The sequence below is a fragment of the Amphiprion ocellaris genome, chromosome 9, assembly GCF_022539595.1.
Source record: "Amphiprion ocellaris isolate individual 3 ecotype Okinawa chromosome 9, ASM2253959v1, whole genome shotgun sequence".
NCBI classification, from domain to species: Eukaryota; Metazoa; Chordata; class Actinopteri; family Pomacentridae; genus Amphiprion; species Amphiprion ocellaris.
The window spans coordinates 10611338-10626349 of NC_072774.1; the positions used below are offsets into that span (position 1 = coordinate 10611338).

General features: G+C 38.4%; 1 protein-coding gene across 2 annotated transcripts in view; it reads left to right on the plus strand.

Annotated features, from left to right (window-relative positions):
* LOC111565709 (collagen alpha-1(XIV) chain-like) overlaps window positions 1-15012 on the plus strand; it is a 196114-nt gene that overhangs the window by 161350 nt on the left and 19752 nt on the right. For both annotated transcript variants that reach the window (XM_055013738.1, XM_055013739.1), the window contains exons 38-40: window positions 1734-1829; window positions 2332-2385; window positions 11625-11678. In XM_055013738.1, the coding sequence (XP_054869713.1) occupies window positions 1734-1829; window positions 2332-2385; window positions 11625-11678 (204 nt within the window). The remainder of the gene's footprint in view (window positions 1-1733; window positions 1830-2331; window positions 2386-11624; window positions 11679-15012) is intronic.

Below are 15012 nucleotides of genomic sequence, written 5' to 3' on the forward strand. Positions count from 1 at the left end.
AACATATGATAGGTTTCTTTTTACTTGAAGTTACATAAAAATGTGACATAACAGCAAAAACTTGTGTTAGAGATGTCAATGATGAGGTTTGACAGTGTTTTGTTTTTTTAAATATTTTTGCTAGAAAAGACAGTGTCCAAAATTGTTCATACCTCTTGAAATTGTCATGAATCTTGTAAAAAAAATGCAGCTTCTACACGTTTACAAAGTGTTCTGATAATTTTCACCATGTTCCAGAGCGTTCTAATACACCATGAACTGAGAACAGCTGATGTAGTAGTTCTCTAGTCTTTTACTAGTCAATTGCAAGTCATGGCTGAAACCAAAAAGCTCAGTAAGCTGCTATTATGGACCATCACTGAGAGAAAATTGTGCATTAAGACTGCTCACAAGATGGGGAAAGATTATAAAGTCATATTCAACTTCCACATTGTGAAGCATCTCAAAGGTCAATGGTGGGAAGCCAAAAGTGGCCCCTGTACTTAAAGGAATGATAGTGTAAGAGGCCAAGAAGAATCCAAGGATCAGTACCGAGACCATCCTCATGAATCTGAGCAGTTCCGGTACCAACACCAGAAGGTAGACAGATGCCAACAAGGGAGGACTCAACTTCTCCAAGACAGACACACAAAGATTAAGATTAATATTAGGCTGGCTTTATCATTAATGTACATGAAAATAACATGGTGGTGGGAATATAATACTTTAGGACTGTATTATAGCCAGTGGGCAATCTTGTCATAATCAACAGCATCATGAGAGAAAAATATTACACTAAGTTTCTAGAGGTAAAGTTGGAGGGAAGTCTGCAGAGTATGTTGTCCTCAGGTACCATTGGGCCGTCCAACAAGACAGTGATCTGAAACATACAATGAAAGAGGTCACAAAAAAAGTTTAAACAATATGAAGATATTGGAGCCGCCCAGCCTGAGTCCAGACCTGAATCCATCCAAAAATCAGAGTGATGGAGAGGAAAGCTTCAACCTTAAAGATCTGGAGATCATCACAAAGAGGACCAAAATCTCAGTGGAGACACGCAGAGAGACTGCTTAAGTGATGTGGAGGCAAATAAAGGCTTTGACACTGGCTACTAAGAAAGGGTGTGAGTACTTTTGGACATGACATATGTAGTCAAAATTAATCTGCACCATCTCTAACACAATGTCTTACTGTTTTTTATCACCTTTGATAAAGTTTTGGGCTTAACTACAGCTGAGATATGGAACTGTTGTGTAGATTTAACATGTTTAGATCTGCAGGAGTGAAATAAATGAGTATGAAATAAACTCATGGATAATAATGGCTCTTAAAACCTGGGTCTGGTTCTAATTTGGTGATTTTTGCCTCTTTCACTGGTGCCTGTAGCTGAACTGTAACAAAACCACACAGAATAAACTCAAAGCCATTTTTCAAATACCTGCTGAACAAACAAAACACAAACTTGCAGAAATGTGACATTTTTAGGCATTTTTCCAACTCTTTGATTGTATCCTTTCCACCGCTGATCCATTTTATTTTACACAACCATGGAATACTCGATGCGCTTATTTATTCATGTATACATGAAGATTAGTCTGATTATTTTAGCCGTTGACCTCAGATTGAGCTCCAACAGTCTACCAGCACTATCTGTTTAAATTCTCCAAGGCTGAGAGTTGATTTTTTTTGTAGTTTTCTGGAAATTAAATCAAATTTACATGTCAATTAAGGTTTTATTTGTGCTGTTTTAACAGGGACCTCAAGGGCCTGTGGGAGAAGCTGGTCCTGCTGGGCCTCCAGGACCACCTGGGCCTCAGGGACCCAGTGGACTCTCCATTCAGGGACCCCCGGTAAGATTTTTTAAGGAATCTTAAAAATGTTCAATGGCACATCTTGGAAGTTTCCACAATTATTCTAGCATTAGAGTAAGAATAATTTATGACACCTCTCTTAGAACAAACAACTGTGGCTCTATGTTTTTGAAACATTTGTTCAAATCAAATATGGAACCAAAAGTTTTATTATTCCCAAGTATCACTCATACGTTGAATTACGATGGTATCATAGTTCCCACCTTTCTGTAGGTTCACAGATTGTGTGCAGCTATGAATGGACTTTATGTCGAGCTGTCCACCGCCTGCCAGCATAAACTGACAAATGTTGACATATGCCTCAAATAGACTTCCAGACATTCGCGGGATCTTGTCCAAAGCACTCTGAAGCAGTTCTGGGGGACTTGTGGTGGCCCAGCATCTTATTAAGATAACTGATGTTGGCTTTTCCAGTCCTCCGGTAGCTGTCGAGATGAGCATGAGTCCAATGTTGAAGTGCAATGACTTGTTTGTTTTACAGGGTGCTGCTGGGGAGAAGGGCGAACGAGGAGAGATTGGTCCCGCCGGGCCAATGGTAAGAACATTTCCTAAAAATGATGACAACGGTGAGACACAGTTCAGAAGTGTGTGTTCGTGATGCTAATTCCCAATATTACAACCCAAACGGGCAACTACTTCCCAACCTGTCTGACTCTGTGTTCTACCTCTGGTTTTGTCTTCACTAAAGAAACCGCAGTGAGTTGTGTTGGGTTATAACAGCTGTGTTTGTCTATAAATAGCTCTGCTTTGTGTTTTTGTGTGAAGAATACAAATTAATTCTAACTTTATTATCACTGAGGTGCCCTGCAGGCTCACAGGAAGGAGACTTGTTGCACTGTAAAGGCCTATGTCTGCAAATGTAATCATTTTTTGTTATTTTTCCTTGTGTTTTGAGACTGATGTGGAGTTTACTGCACAATGTAAATGAGTGAAAGGAGGTGAGGTCAAGGGAGATGGTGATGAGAGGGAGATGGGTGGAAATGTTCAGTGTGTGTGTGTGTGTGTGTGTGTGTGTGTGTGTGTGTGTGTGTGTGTGTGTGTGTGTGTGTGTGTGTGTGTGTGTGTGTGTGTGTGTGTGTGTGTGGGCTGTTTCACTGCTGACACACACATGTGGACACAAAGCAGTCTAATGGAATCATTGGAATGTGAATAATCATTACCAGTGTCTCCATTATTGAGCAGTGAACCAGTCAAAGGTAATGCTGAATTAATTTAATGGTGTTCTACTGGGAGCTCTGGATATCAGCACAGACAGTCACCGCTCTAGTAGCTCTGCACCAGGGGAAGATGTGATTTTTAAAAGAAGATTTTGTCATTTATGTGCTCATTAGAATAATTCTGATGACAGAATTTATAATTTTTTTTGGTTAATTTTGCAGGAATTCTCTATGAACATGCTTGCAAGACACAGTTATTGCTTTTTGCAAACAGTGGCCTTTGTTTGTACTTTCAGGGCGCTGCACACCAGCTGTTAATCTTTCTGCTTAATTAGATCTTTGCTCAGGTTGTAGCTGGGCGGGGCTGTGCTGGGAATTTTGTAACCATGTTGTCACCAAACTAAGATCACAAATAGGAGTTTCTGTGAGTCAGTCAACCACAAGCACAGTCATGTTTCCATCATTTCAGAAGACAAAACCTTGACTTACACTCTAAAAGTTACGTTCAATTGAGACCACCAAAGCAGATGTCCACCTTCTGATATCCAAGTATCTTCCTTTGTTGGACTGTATTAAACATGTAGCATCTTCTGCATCCCACAGCAGCAGGATCCAGGGGTTATGCATCATTTACCAGGTGAAACAGCAGCAGTACACGCTGGAAATAATGTTTTACTACCCCCAAAAAAGAGCACAATAGTTTGCTTCAATCTTCTACTGAAAATACGTTGAACCCAAAAAACTAGACTGAGTCAGAGGAATTAGCTTTTCCTCCACAAGCAAACATATTGGGAATTGCCACTTACTTGATGACTAAAAGCAGAAACACACGTTTTTAAAGTTATTCACAAAAAATTTTATTGTTCCAAGTTGCATTTCAATGTTATTTCAAAGGAATTTTTAAGTGTTTTGTACTTAATTACCATAATTATGAACAGAAGTTTTAAAACTGGCTGATTTAGAAAATTAAGTTTCTCCAGTAGTTAGTAGATAGAAAAAGAGGAAATTTAATCATCAAGCCAATTGTATCTACTTGCCTCAACTTGAATTTTGTTTTAAATGAACTAACGTACGGCTGCACAGTGGAGCGGTGGTCAGCACTGTCGCCTTGCAGCTAGAAGATCCCCAGTTTGTGTCCTGGCCTGGGCTTGGGATCTTTCTGCATGGAGTTTGCATGTTCTCCCTGTGCATGTGTGGGTTTTCTCTGGGTTCTCCAGCTTCCTCCCAGTCCAAAAATATGCTGAGGTTAATTGGTGATTCTAAATTGTACGTAGGTGTGAATATGAGTGTGATTGTTCATCTCTATGTGTAGTCCTGTGATAGACTGGTGACCTGTCCAGGGTGTCCCCTGCCTTCACCCTCAGTCAGATGGGATAGACTCCAGCCCCCTGTGACCCTAATGAAGATTAAGCAGTGTATAGATAATAGATGGATGGATGAACTAACATAGAAATTTGAGTTTATCTTTCAATCATGCATTTTAAGTGTTGGGGACTAGTACCTTGAATTCCTTCGTAGAGTTTACTTGTAGTAATTATTTACATCCTCTGACTTGTCGTGATCGAACAAAACCCTGTCAACCTAACAAATTCAAAACTGAAATTAGTGGGAACAAAGCACATGTGCTCTGAGGGAATCCTTCATTTTTGTTTGCTTTCAGCAAAAAATCCAAATTTAGTTTCTTCTGGAGGATCACTTTTTGTTGCACATTAAGCAGATGATTCTAGTGAGGTTTGCAGGGTATTTTTTTAATTTGCTGCTTAAATGTAATAATGTTTGTGAAAGATGTTCTGCTGCAAGCATGAAGTTATCGCACATAAATAGAAAATAAGGCAATACACGACATGGCTAACAATAAAATCACTATTTATTATCCTGTGCTGAAGTTACTGTAAATACTACAATGTATTTGAATTTAGGCATGTATATTTAGGATGTTGTACAATTTGTCCTTTGGGACTTCACAGAGTTTTTTTTCTTCAAATTCATATAAAATGTTACATTAACTAAAGGCACATAAAAGTAAATAGATAAAATAACTTTAAAAATGCGAGTTTTTGTATCTAGCTTTTTAGTTAGATGTTATTTTGAGCCACATGGGACTCTGAAACTTTACCAAAAAATTTGATTCTTTTCAGCTTAATGACATTTAGAATAAGGAAGTGCAACAACTCTTTTCTAAAACAGAACTTTTGTTACTCTGGACAATCCACATCCACTGAACAGAATTTGTAATTTTCACTGGAACTACTGTCTACTGAAAAAATGACCACGATTTCTACCTTTCACACTAGTGTCTGTGACCCCGACCTCACTGAACAGGGGCTCCCCCTCCTCACAAATCACAATTTAACCTCCGAATAACCTTAAACCAGGTCTTAGCCTTAGAATTTATTTATTTCTGTCATGGAGACTCACTGTCTGTCCCCCCAAAGAAAGATAAGTCTCACAATGTGACTATATAAACTGATTTATTTCCCCACAACAACAGTAGAACAAACACAGAGGAGAAAGCTAATCAGTGTAATTAAGTGAAAACACCTGTGGAGGTGAATCGTGGCTCCTTTTAGTTTATCCAGTTGAGTTTCGGACTTTAAGTCTGTGCTGTTTCCAAGCTAAACTGGTGAGTTAAACAGTAAATTTATTACTGAAGACTTCACAGCAGCAACACAGAACGCAGCAAAATGAATTTTATTGTTGCTGCAGAGTGTTTCCTGCCAGATAGTATTCCTATTTCTTCTCAATCAGTTTTGCTGTCTCGGATGACAAGCTCATTGTCATATTGAAGCTTAAAATAATAACAGATAATGTGTGCATGTTTGAATGAGAATTGGTTGTGTGTGTTTTCCTGCAGATGATTTATTGTTTGTAAGAGGAGAATGAGGGAGAGAAACATCCCTGGAAGTTCTTTCAGCTTCTTCCTGCTCAGTCACACTGAGTCACAGTAGATCCTGATGCAGCACTAACTGCTCCACAGCAGAAATAGTGGCTTCTATCAAACTTACGAAGTGGAAAAAGAACACCCATAATGCCTTTATAGTCTCCTGACAGGGAGAGTCCATTGAGGATGGAATTGAAGTCGAGCCCTTTTCTGCATACAGCATTTATCTGGGTGCATCAGCTGTTTTGAAATGCAGAATGTCATGATTTAACAGATGAAACTGCATATTTTCATTGATGAGAAGCAAATTATATATCATTTATTACCCCCTAAACTTAGAGTTAACCTTCTGAACCCCAGAACCCACCAGCAGGTTTCAAAAGCATGATTTCTTTCTAAAATATCTGCAAAATTATGCAATTTATCAATCCCAGAAAGTGAAAAAATAGAATAAAAACTTAAAATTTTCAACTTTCCCCACCGAGTAAAAAAAAAAAAAAACAGCCAGAAACAGCTTGAGGTTCAGAAGGTTAAAGGGGTTGGGATCTTTTTTGTACAAACTCTTCACAGTCTGTGAGTTTTCCTGCCTTGTGTCTCTATTGGCCCTTTGAAGGCAACAAGTTATTATTTTTTCTGCTGTCTACATCTACGTCGTTGGATGACCGATTACAGTTAGTGGGGATGAGACGTTTTAGAGAATTAGTGGACTTTAAATTCCTTACAGGCGCATTTTGCTCTTCACGCTGACATGGCAAAAGTTTGGATTTTGAGAACGTGAGCGCTGTTATTTTCGCTTTCTGCTCCGCCGACCACAAATTGTTATAGTCACTGATCATGTCAAACTGATACATCGATCCGCCTTCAGTGTCGCTGTACTATGATGGGATGGTAATTTCTTCCAGCTGTCCCTGCAGTATTACTCCTTTAATCATACTCAGGGGTGAATTTAATGCCTGAGCAGCCATGCTGATTAACTCCCCAAAGTCATCTGAGTCAACAGGGTCTTAATTATGAGGCGAAATGTTTAAAATATGATGATGACAATAACATTTGCTTAATTGGACAGGTGTTGATTCTAGTGCTGGTGCAGATAAACTGTGAAGCAGCTGCAAAGTTCCACTGTTGGGGGGTTTTGTTCTGCTCTTGTAGGTTTGGATCAGTAAATTTTCCTTTGTTTCGAGTTTTTGATGAGACCAGAATTGACTCCGAAATGTTTGCTTCTGCTGGACCTGTTTAATTTTTATGAGAGGAAGTAACAGTAGATGCTCTCAGGAGGCGAGAACAACCAGTTTCAGAAGGAGTTTGCAGAGAGCTGCAGCGCTCCTCGATGCAGCACTATCTACCAGCGCCTGCATAGTCCTATTAATAAAAGCTGGCAGTGCTGCCCTGTGCTGCACTGTGTTACTGAGTAATAATGTGTTTTGTCAGAGAGAGGAATATGAATGGGTGTGTGCGTGGCTCAGTGGGGGAATATTGTAGCTTCCAGGGCTCTGTTGTAATATACGAGGGACCACAGAGAATCTCACAACTCTCATGCATCAATTACTTACTCTCCCTCTCTTCCCCCTTCTTCCTGTTTCCCTCCTGCTGCAGTAAATACAACGTAACCTTGTCGTCCCTTCCACCTCCGTTTCAATTTGACAGTGAAAAATGCGGCTGCAATGAATAGCAAAGAGTGTGTGTTTATGTGTGTCATCACTCACTTTCATCCTGTTTATCAGCCAGTGGGTGTTATCAAGTAATAATTTTTGTTTTGTCTGCAAAGGGACTATAGGTTGTTTTTTTATATATATATTTGTGTGCGGCAGTAATTTAAACTTCTTTGTAGATCTTCTGCAGATGTGTGTAGTCGCTCCTTATAGTCCCCTGTCTTCCTCAAGGTTTAATCTGCTGTTCACTGAGAAAGTCTGAGCTGTGTGTGCGTCGTCCTGCGGCAAAGTGATCGCAAGGCTAATGTGCTGAATTAGAATTACTTGCCCTCTTGGATTTGGATTATTTATTTCTTTGGCCTCCCTGCTCCTATTATTTTCAATGTGCCTCGTGTTTTAGAAATCATTTATTAAGAAACAATGAAATACCTGAATACATGATGATTGGATACTGAATATTTCATAATTGGTGTGTAATGGAGGCTACATCAATATTAATGATTTCATTTCAAACAGCATTCGTTCAAACACCAAAAATTTGCTTGTGCTGACCCTATTTTTATTTGAATAGTCTGAGATTGTATTGTAAACTACATGAACAGAAACCACAGGCTGTATTTAATAGATGGAAGTGGCTTCTGGGCCTGAGGAGTGAAGCTGACATTGAAATGTCTTAAACCTGTATTTCTAACCGCCAGCAGGGGGCAACTCCTTGGAAGTCTAACTGTATAGAAGTCTATGAGACAACAGCTCTATTTCTCTCTTGATTTGTTACCTCACTCAACATTTTCCTAATGAGTTTATGGTCTCAAACACTAGTTTCTGAACATTTTGAAAACAGCATGGTGTTCGTTTTGTAAATTATAGCCCCATTTAGAGTAAAATAGACAACAAAGCAGGCCAGGTTCCTCAGGTTCTCCAGTCAGATCCACCATTGACTTGCTACGTCGGGTTTCAAAAGACTAACATGTTGACGTCCTAATTTCAAACTCAAGGCTTCCAAACATTCCTACATGAACCAATAGGTGATGTCATGGTGGGTACATTCATCTTTTATCTACAGTCTATGACAGACGTGGACTTGGTGGCTTTTTCAGACTCAATGCCACAAGTGACAAATTACGTTATAGCCTATTTTATATGTTAAGGGCAGCGTCATTTTATCCCAGAATAAAATGACGCTGCCCTTAAAATAGAATTGAAAATGCAGTTTAGTTAGACCCCACCCATCATCAAGAGGAAGTTTGCAGTTCCTCGTGTGAGATAAACAGCTGTCAAGCCTCTCGGAATTTAACAGTAGATCCTGTTATTGTGCATCTAACTTTTTGTAGTCGCAAAAAGTGCAGAAGGTCTATAATTCTAGGAGTTTCCTCTTAAGATGACCAAGTCATCTAGCAGTCAGAGATGCAAAGACAGCAGTATGTCGTTTATACTTTGGAAGAACCGCTGCAAATGTTGCTGTCAGCAGCAATCGATTGAGAGGTTCTCAAATACCTGGGAATTTTAAATGCATCTTCCCAGAACAAAGTTGCAAACGGGTCCAAAAAGTGTAGATAAGAGTCAGGGTTCACTTCAGGATAAATCTTTTCTTTAGCATAATGGACTTTAAACTGCCCTTGTTGTGCACATACAGATGAGGGAAGACTCCTGTTCAGAACTGACTCTAATGTTTCCCCATTCAGTTGCAAATTTAGCTCCTCTTCCCATAATTATAGATAAGGAGGAGCAATCAAGACCCTTTCCAAGTGGATTTATAGCTAGAATGTTGTCTAAAATGGAGATTATTTCTGAAACAAAGCTGAAACGCTTATCTGGATGGGCATTGTTTTCCTTTTAGAGAAATGCTTGAGTCCATTAAGCTGTTTTTCTTGAAACAAGTGAAATAAATAAGTCTTTTAGTGAATTTAAGAACATTTCACTTCTATCAAAAAAGTTGCAGCTCTTTGGAAACTATTTTGATTAGTTGTTTAGCTATTTAAATCTTTCTGAACCTTGCAGCACCAATGCTGAGGTAGAGTCAGTTGTTCCAGACTTAGATTATCTATTTTGTATTGAATCCACATCTAGACATTCAGACATTAGTGTGTTAGTAGTTTCAGACTGACCTATTAATGAATTTCATACTTAAGTCATTTTGATCAAAGGTGAGCCGCCCATTTCTCTCAGCTCATTGTGGGAATCTGTGAAACTGCACTTATTTTTAATTATCTGCTGATCGATTCCCATTCAGATGATTTTAGGCTAGTTTTTGTGCAAATACCACAGCTACCTGAGTCAATGAGTCAAGTGAATGCATGTTGCTAATCAAACTCTATCAAAGTGTAGTATTGCTTGATCAGTGGGGAAGCACAAACTATACCTGAAAGTTTCAGTCAGGCTGAATTAATAAAACTACAGGATTAGTCCCATTATTTAACTCTGTGAACTTTAAAACCTGCCAACAGACCTGAAAAGCATGTTGTCTCTACAAAGATGCCAAAATGACAGAGCCTGAAACTCTAAAAATGTAAAGAACAATTGGATATCGAGCTTTCCTTTCAGTAATTGTGTGTGATGGGCGGTTAAGTTGTAAAAATAACCAAATCTTAGCTTAAAATTGATATTTCATCAAACGCACATTATTCGACATGTCATAACAAAATTTGGCAGAAGAAAAAAGCTCTTATCTCATTTTGTAAAAAAAACTAAAAATTTTGTGCTTCTTGGTGCAACCTTGAGGTCAGTGACTGTTGTGACCAGCAGTCACATAAAAAATGTAAAAATCAGGAACTTTTTAGATGCACTCAGTTGAACTGCAGGCTGTGTTTACAGAGAGTCGGCCTTTGTATTTTTCAGTTTTGTACTGTTGACGGCTGTAGAAACACCTCCAGACTGCATTCTTTCCCTCCAGACCCTCCCAACCTCACCTTACACTTCAAGTTCTTTAACACTCAGTTACAGAAGTGATTTACATTATTTGCAGTGTATTTGTGCAGATGGAAGTGTATTTCCTTGCTCTGTGTGTTTGTTGAGGTTTATAGGTATGCGAGTGGAAGTGACGGGGGAGACATTATTGCAGACGTCTTGGGAGAATGAACATTGGCCAACATCTGAACAACGGCACCTCATTAATCATACGAGGCCTGTCCTCTGCAGCCCCTGTCCTGTAATTTGTAGAACCTTTAACAGTGTTAACTGTCCTGTTTTATGAGCCTTCCACTAATACTGAAGTGCAGAGATAAATCGCCTCCACACTGAATCTGTGACTGTATTTTGGAGCTGGCTGTGTGCGTTGACCTGTAGCGAGGTGGATGGAGGGGAAATGGGGCAGGAGATGGAGCAGCAGGGTCGCCTGCTGGTGCAAAGACCGTCTGCAGCCAGAGGGTTGGAAGGTGCTTCTGTCCACAAATCAAATTCATGTCCACTGCAGTTGAAGCATCAATGAGCAGGACGGCAGACTCTCAGCTGCTCTGACCTTTGGTTCAATGTGTACGTGTGTCTTAATTACTGTAAGACCCTTCTGAAAAAAAGACCTTCTTTGTTAAACTGTGTGTAGTTCAGCAAATGACAGGTTTAAACGGGAAGTATAGTAATAAATGATATCAATTCAAAAGTTGGAAACTCTGATCTTGAGGACTCATTGATTGATAGCTCAAAAACGTTCATGTCTTCTTGTTGATATTTTAGTTTCTGATTCTTTTGTTCAGACATTAGGTGAATGGATAGATGTTATTTACCTTGCTTGACAGTTTCAGCCTTCCTCAGAAGCGTCTCACTGACAGCCTGTGACGTGTCAGCCGGCATTTAACATTCACCTAATGTCTAAACAAAAGAATCAGAAACTAAAACTCATTGATTGATGTGGAGCCCTGGACACAAAATCACAAATTTCACAAATTTTGCCTAAAATCTTTCAGTTTCTGCAACAGTTATGTAATTTAATGATGAATACTAGCTTGGCTGAAAGTAACATGAATTTCTCTTCAGTTGCATCACAAAAAAATTACATTAGAAGTTATTTAAGCTTTTTTGTTTTTAATTTAAGGAAATGTCTAATAACCTCAGTCTGTATATTTCTAGTAACCCAATCCCTCTGTGTCTTATTTAGGGTGTTCCTGGAGGTCCTGGATCACCTGGTAGAGATGGTCCCCCAGGAGTGAGGGTAAGATACCTGACTGATACCACCTCTACTGGTTACTGTTACACTGTGTGCTGTGGTGGTACTACAGTAAAGTATGGAGATGTTGTGATGCTCTGATCTATTCAGCTGCAGTATATGTTGATGTGAGTGCTGAGAATACATCTTTTAAATGTAATTTACAGTTAAGTAGGGTGTAAAACACAGTCCTGCAACTGTGATTTGAAGCCAGTTATCAGTTACATTATTAAAAACTGTACTATAGATTAAATAAATACACATAGATCTGATATAGATAGAATTCTAGCATATCTTTGTTGAATTAATCAATCCACATTTGGAGTACATGTCATTCATTGATTGAACCCCAAGTGCATCAATTGAACCCGCTGAAACCTAAGATGTTTCTGCCACATTTAACTCACTGTGGGCTCATTTTTCAATGGAATATAAAAACCTGCACCTCTATGGAAACAGCACAACCATGACTAGAGGTAGGAGAAGGAGAGAAAACAGAGAAATGTCTATTGTGTTGTATAACAAACTTAAAATGTTATAAATCATAAAAAGGGGGGAAAAAATTAAAAGTAAAAGTAAAATAAAAAAATAAGAAACATGTACAGCCTTTTCCCAAGTGCCTGCAGGTGTTGCATTACTGGGATAAAGGAGCTCTGCATACTATGATTATTTTATGAATTGAACCGTAAACTTGTGTCTATATTTATCTCCTCTCTGCTCTGTATAAACACATCCTGCAGTTCAGTTGAATATTGTCAGATTTTTTTCCATGTGACTGTTGGTTGCAGTTAGAAGAGAGACGTAGAATAATGAGAATTTGATGAAATGTCACAATTTTAAGCTTTCATTTGGATAATTGTCCTGACTGAACTGCATGTCGCAGATGAATGGTTCAAAGAATGTCAGAAAGTTGAAAATTTGACAATTTCTTCTCAGTTCTGCCTCTGATAAATGGCAATTTTTCATTTTTTTCCATTTTCGAAGCTGCCAGCGAGTTTTGGAGTTCAGGTGGTAAATGAAAAATCAAAGCTAAAATAAGAAGAGCAGTAATAAAATAAGAATTTATAGTGAAATTACAAGCCATTATTTTAAAAACGCATTCACTAATATATAGAGAAAAAGAAGGATTTTGCAAGGCAAGTAAGCGTACTACAGGAATACACAACAGCGCAGATTGAAAAATGTTGTTCCTTTAAAAAAATTAAGCAAACATGAAGAAGTTGAAGTTTCTTTGTAATATGTTAAACCGTATCTGTTAGATGTTACTCCAGTGTCACTAGTTTTTCCCATCTTTAAATTACAATCAGTGATTTGTTGCATTTTGCGCAGATTCTAAGTACATACTGCAAAATACAGGTGACAAGAAATTATGAAGAAATTATAACTTTGAATGATAGAAGATATATATGTATAGCTCAAAATGTGGCTGCAAAAACTGAATGCATCCCGTTTTCAGTGATATTCTAGATGTGAAGTTTCTTGTGAAAATATTCATGGTACGTTTCCAGCTTTCTATCTAAATGCCCAGCTGTGTTTGTCTGTTTGGTTTTATATCTCTTCATAAAACTTTCATGTCCTCTCCCAGTTGCTGAAACCCAGTGCTCTGTCCAGGTTTTGAACACAACACTCAATAGCTGAGATCCCATTCATGAAAGCTCCGTGATACCAGCTGGCTGTAGTTGATGCAGACAGCGAAATCCGGCCTTACAATGCCCAGCTGGGCTGTAAATACCAAAATCAGAGACGCAGCCAGAGGGTAATGTGTCAGCGAGCAGCGAAAGGGAGGTTTTAGTCCAAATATGTAACACGATAAGAGAGGAGCTTTGTCCTGGCCTGGATCCTGCAGAGGTAGAAAGACTCTGCACGTCATCCATCTGCTGTCTCTTTGTTGGCCGAGTCCAGACGCTCATCCTCCTCGGCGGCGGTTGTCAGAAAAAATCGTAGATAGTTTTCAGGCTTTTGTCATGTGGTTTCCTTCAGGACACTGGAGGTTTGGAGTTCACGAACTTCGAACGAGAAAAGAATAAATTCATATTTTATTTTATATAAGGAACCAGTGGCAGCCTCAGCTTTGTAAATTTACATCTGTATTAAGTTTTTATCCATTTCCAGCAGGATTTTTTTCTATTGTTGGCAGGTTTTGTTTCTTTCTGCTGCATATATGAGACCAGAGGAATCAAACTGATGTAGCAGGAAATTCAGGCAAACGCTGAACAACACAAGCATGAGATTGTGTCACTATAGATATTTCCACGTTATCCTAAATACTTCTCCTTCTGCCTTTAGCTCTTCTAAACATTGTCTCCGTCAGTCTCCCACTGTATTGTCAATCTGTATGCAGTAGATATGAACACAAACTCACATAGCTTCAAACTGACTGTTGTGGAGATTCTTAGCTTTTTGAGAAAAAAACAAAATTGTGAATACTTCAGACAGCGGTTCTTTCTGTCTTGTTTTTTTACTCAGGACTTTAATAATTTCATCACAGATGCTCTGATAATATTTTGCTGTCTAATGTACTAGTACGTGCCTTTTTTGCTGAAAGTCAGAAAAGCTGCAATCACTTACATCCACGTTTGTGCATTTGTTTGTTTTCCACAAAACATGAACCACCATGTCTGAAGAATTCTGCAGAAGTGCATATAAATGTGCATGTAATATCGTCTTGCATTCAGATTGCACTAAAATTTGCAACTTTTACACAAAATACTCAATTATTCTTTGTTTTTCACAGCTGACATTTTGACATGAGAAGCAAATGTGTTAATGTTGTGTAAACCATAACAATAAGCAGCCATGGAAGCAGCGGCACCAGGACCCTGAAACTAAAGCAGCTAAATGGAATAATTTTATTTTTGATACCTGACCTTTTCCTACTGTGGCATGTCAACATGTGTTTTGTGACAAATGCGATTAGTTTGTCCCCTAAAATTAACTTGCTGTTTAGTTAACTATGCAAAGTTTTTTTTCAAGCTTAGTTGAGGTTTACAAACGATGTTTCCTTCATCATCTTAACCAAAATCTTTGTCATTATAAAGCTGATTTTATTTAACCAGCTGAACCCCAAAACTCATTAGCAAGTTTAAAACAAATGTTTTATTTAAAAAAAATAAATAAATAAAAAAAAATCCTCCCTTTAACCATTTAAAAACGGGGAAAAAAATCATTGAATTTTCACCTTTCCAACAGTTCTTGAGCTAATCACATGACTTTTGGTTCCATTGGGAATATTAAACAAAGCTAAGACATAAATTGTGGTATTTTATTAATAGCATTATATTCTACATGTGTCATTTTAAAAACTGCCCAAAAAACATGTCTACACCGTAACCTGTAAAAT